The 3,259-nt window shown below is 44.7% G+C and overlaps 1 protein-coding gene across 2 annotated transcripts in view; it reads left to right on the top strand.

Annotated features, from left to right (window-relative positions):
• The window catches only part of PCP4 (Purkinje cell protein 4), a 61,503-nt gene extending 58,758 nt beyond the window's left edge, over positions 1 to 2,745 (top strand). For both annotated transcript variants that reach the window (XM_032276838.1, XM_032276837.1), the window contains one exon: positions 2,337 to 2,745. In XM_032276838.1, the coding sequence (XP_032132729.1) occupies positions 2,337 to 2,464 (128 nt within the window). In that variant the 3' untranslated portion in view covers positions 2,465 to 2,745. The remainder of the gene's footprint in view (positions 1 to 2,336) is intronic.
• The last annotated feature ends 514 nt before the right edge of the window (positions 2,746 to 3,259 follow it).

Here is a 3,259-nt window from a genome sequence, read left to right as displayed (position 1 = left end):
AAAAAAAAAAAAAAAAAAAAAAAAAGGAAATGTGAATAGCTCCCTGGAGTGTGAGGAAGAGTTCCACGTGCCCTCCGTATCATCTGGGCTGTCATGGATTAAAAAGGAAGCAGCCCCTTCCGCTGCCTCTGAAGTATTCCTGAACATTGGCACACTCAAAATCTCTTTTTTCATGAGCATGGGCAGCAAGTTTGAAACAGAAGAAAAGAAAACAGTTCTGATTTGGGTCATGGCTCCTTCAGTCCTACAAGGCTTGCAAAGCCGGAGCTGACATTCCCTCCTTCTAGGTGAGGGTGAGATTGAAGGGCTCCAGGTGGAAGCTGCTTAGGCTCTAGGAAAACTGAGAGGAGGCTGCTTATGGATCTACAGAGGAAATGTCACCCAACCAGATACATCTGAAATAAGTGCTGATTCTCATCTATCTGTTACCTGTCTGCCTGTACCTATCTATCATCTACATATGTATGTATATATGTATTATGTATGTATCTATCTATTATCTATCTACGTCTATCCATCTCTATCTTTATCTATCAATCATCTATCTTCTATATCTATTGACTATCTATCTATCTATCTATCTATCTATCTATCTATCTATCTATCTATCATCTTTTTATCTAGAGCAAACAGGAGAGAACAGGCAGGCCTTACCTTAAGTCCTCAAGGAACCCCAGCTTCCTCCACCCTCTCTGATAGAGCTGGTGCCTGAGGATTATTATGCAAAACACCTGAACAGGTAGTAGATGAAATCAGGCTGCCTGGTGACAGTCAGGAATAGAGCCTGCACTCTGCTCCCTGACTAGGGCTTTTCCTCTGCCTCAGAATGCCCCCAGTTCTCCCACCTCCAGGCTGGCTGTGCCCCTCACAGGGCCAGCCTCCCCTGCTCTAGGTGCAAGCCCAGGGTGGCAGTGAGGCTCTTGGCCCAGGTCCCAGGAGAGGTGAGTTCTGTCCCCAGTTCTGGCTTGAGCTAACTCCAAGGCCTCCTTTGTCCTTGGATCTCAATTCTGGCCACGCCAGAGCCTTTTTTAAAAGTGTAGATGTCTGGCCACCCCCCAGGGACACGGATTTCTCAACACCAATCTTGCTCTCAGGAGCACCCTTCCCACTGCGGCTGTGCAAGGTCGAAACCCTGAGTCTGAAGTGGGGCCCCCATGTCTGTATTAAAAAAAAAGAAAGAAAAAGAAAAAAGATGGCTTTGATGAACCTGATGTTTAGCCTTCATCAGACTAGAGGCTTTTGTTATTTTATTTTAGTTTTTTATTTCCACAGGTTTCTGTGGAGCAGGTGGTGTTTGGTTACATGAGTAAGTTCTTCAGTGGTGATTTGTAATATTCTCATGCACCCATTACCTGAGCAGTATACCCTATACACTCTACAGCCACACCACCCTGCACGTACCGGGTCTCAACAGACCAGAGGCTTTCGTTATTTTATTTTAGTTTTATATTTCCATAGGTTTTTTTGGGGATAGTGGTGTTTGGTTACATGAGTACATTCTTCCATGGTGATTTGTAAGATTTTGACACACCCATCACCCAAGCAGTGTAAGCTATACACACTACGGCCATACACCCTGAACATGCCGGGTCTCATCAGATAGAGGCTTTTGAAAGACGTTTACCTCCCACGACTGAATAATTTTATTGATTTATTTGTTTTCCCTTCTTGGTTGCACTGGCCCTGGGCTGTAGTAAGGTACACAGTGTAGAGGGCCCAAGCCTTTGCTTCCCCTACTTTATATCCCGTCAGCGTGTGAATTGGTGAAATCCTTCCACCTTAGCAAGCCAATTGCCAGGCCTGCCTCAGAGGAACAAGGACATAAGCTTTGTGAAAGTTCAGCCAAACTGCGAAGGTCAAATGGTGTCATCATGTCTTGACGATGTTAAAAAGGAAGCCCTGATTGCAATAAGCAAATCTTACCTGAGAATGATGCACAGAATTACTCACAGAAACTCAATGTACGACTTTGCTAACTCAGTTGTTGTGAATATTAGCTACCATTGGACCGATATCTTAGCAATATTCAAATGGTACCTATGTGGGATAGCAGGAGAAAGTCACAGCACAGCCAATATTAAAACCATATATCAAGGTGGCCATTGAGAACGAAAATCACCTGCAGAAAATACATGAAGTGGTGAGACTGTGTCCTTGAGTTTCAACACTCCACTGGATTTTACTTTGCAAATAAGCTCTTGTCCTGGGGCGTAAGTCAAGCCCCCGCGTGTGCCCCAAGGTGGACTGCCTGGCTTCACTGAACTGTTTTCACTAAATCACTGCTTTCCTATTTTCAGCTCAGTGATTGCCTTCTGTTTGTGTTTTTCTTACCACAGATGGACAGAAGAAAGTTCAAGAGGAATTTGACATTGACATGGATGCACCAGAGACAGAACGTGCAGCGGTGGCCATTCAGTCTCAGTTCAGAAAATTCCAGAAGAAAAAGGCTGGGTCTCAGTCCTAGCGGGAGAGCCCCCTCCTAGTCCACCTGACAACACCAAACTCAACCATCATCTGTCAAGAAATTAAAAGAACAACACCCTAGAGAGAAGTCATCCACACACAATCCACACACGCACAGCAAACCTCCAATGCATGTACAGAAACCTGTGATATTTATACCCTTGTAGGAAGGTATAGACAATGGAATTGTGAGTAGCCTAATCTCTATGTTCCTCTCCATTTTCATTCCTCCTGCAACTATTTTCCTTGATGTTGTAATAAAATGAAGTTAAGATGAGTGAATTCAAGTGTCTGCCTTTCTTTCTATATTTTACCCGACGTTAGAAGTGACTGGGAGCCAGGTGTCTGTTTCCTTCTTCTCTTAGGAGTCAGAGATGTAACACGTTGTCTTCTGTTAGGAGCATTTTTTTGCTGAGAGTGAGAGATCCATTTTGAGCCATGCCTGGAGACTCTAATTTGGAGAGATTTAACTGCTGGCTGGCGATGGCAATATATTTTCTTCTTACCATGGGAATAGAGCCCTGCATCCTGGGGTGTCAAAGACTCAGAATTTTCCCTGGGAATTATGAGTGATCCAGGTACACAGCACAGAGTACTCAAGCCTTTGATCCCCCTGGCTCTATATCCTGTCACTGTGTGAATTTGAGAACGAAAAGGGAGAAAGTGATGCATCTGTGCTTGGAGAGTCCCCAGATTTACTCAGCAGACCCATTTCAGATCTCCAAAGGGGACACGCTGGCTGTCACAGGCCGTTCTGTGGCTTACCTGCCGTGCTCTGCACTTGTGTGGCTCCAGA

Source organism: Sapajus apella, unplaced genomic scaffold (assembly GCF_009761245.1).
Source record: "Sapajus apella isolate SASKATOON/1434 unplaced genomic scaffold, GSC_monkey_1.0 scaffold8, whole genome shotgun sequence".
In the NCBI taxonomy this organism is placed as follows: domain Eukaryota; kingdom Metazoa; phylum Chordata; class Mammalia; order Primates; family Cebidae; genus Sapajus; species Sapajus apella.
This window is presented reverse-complemented; position numbering and strand designations above follow the sequence as displayed.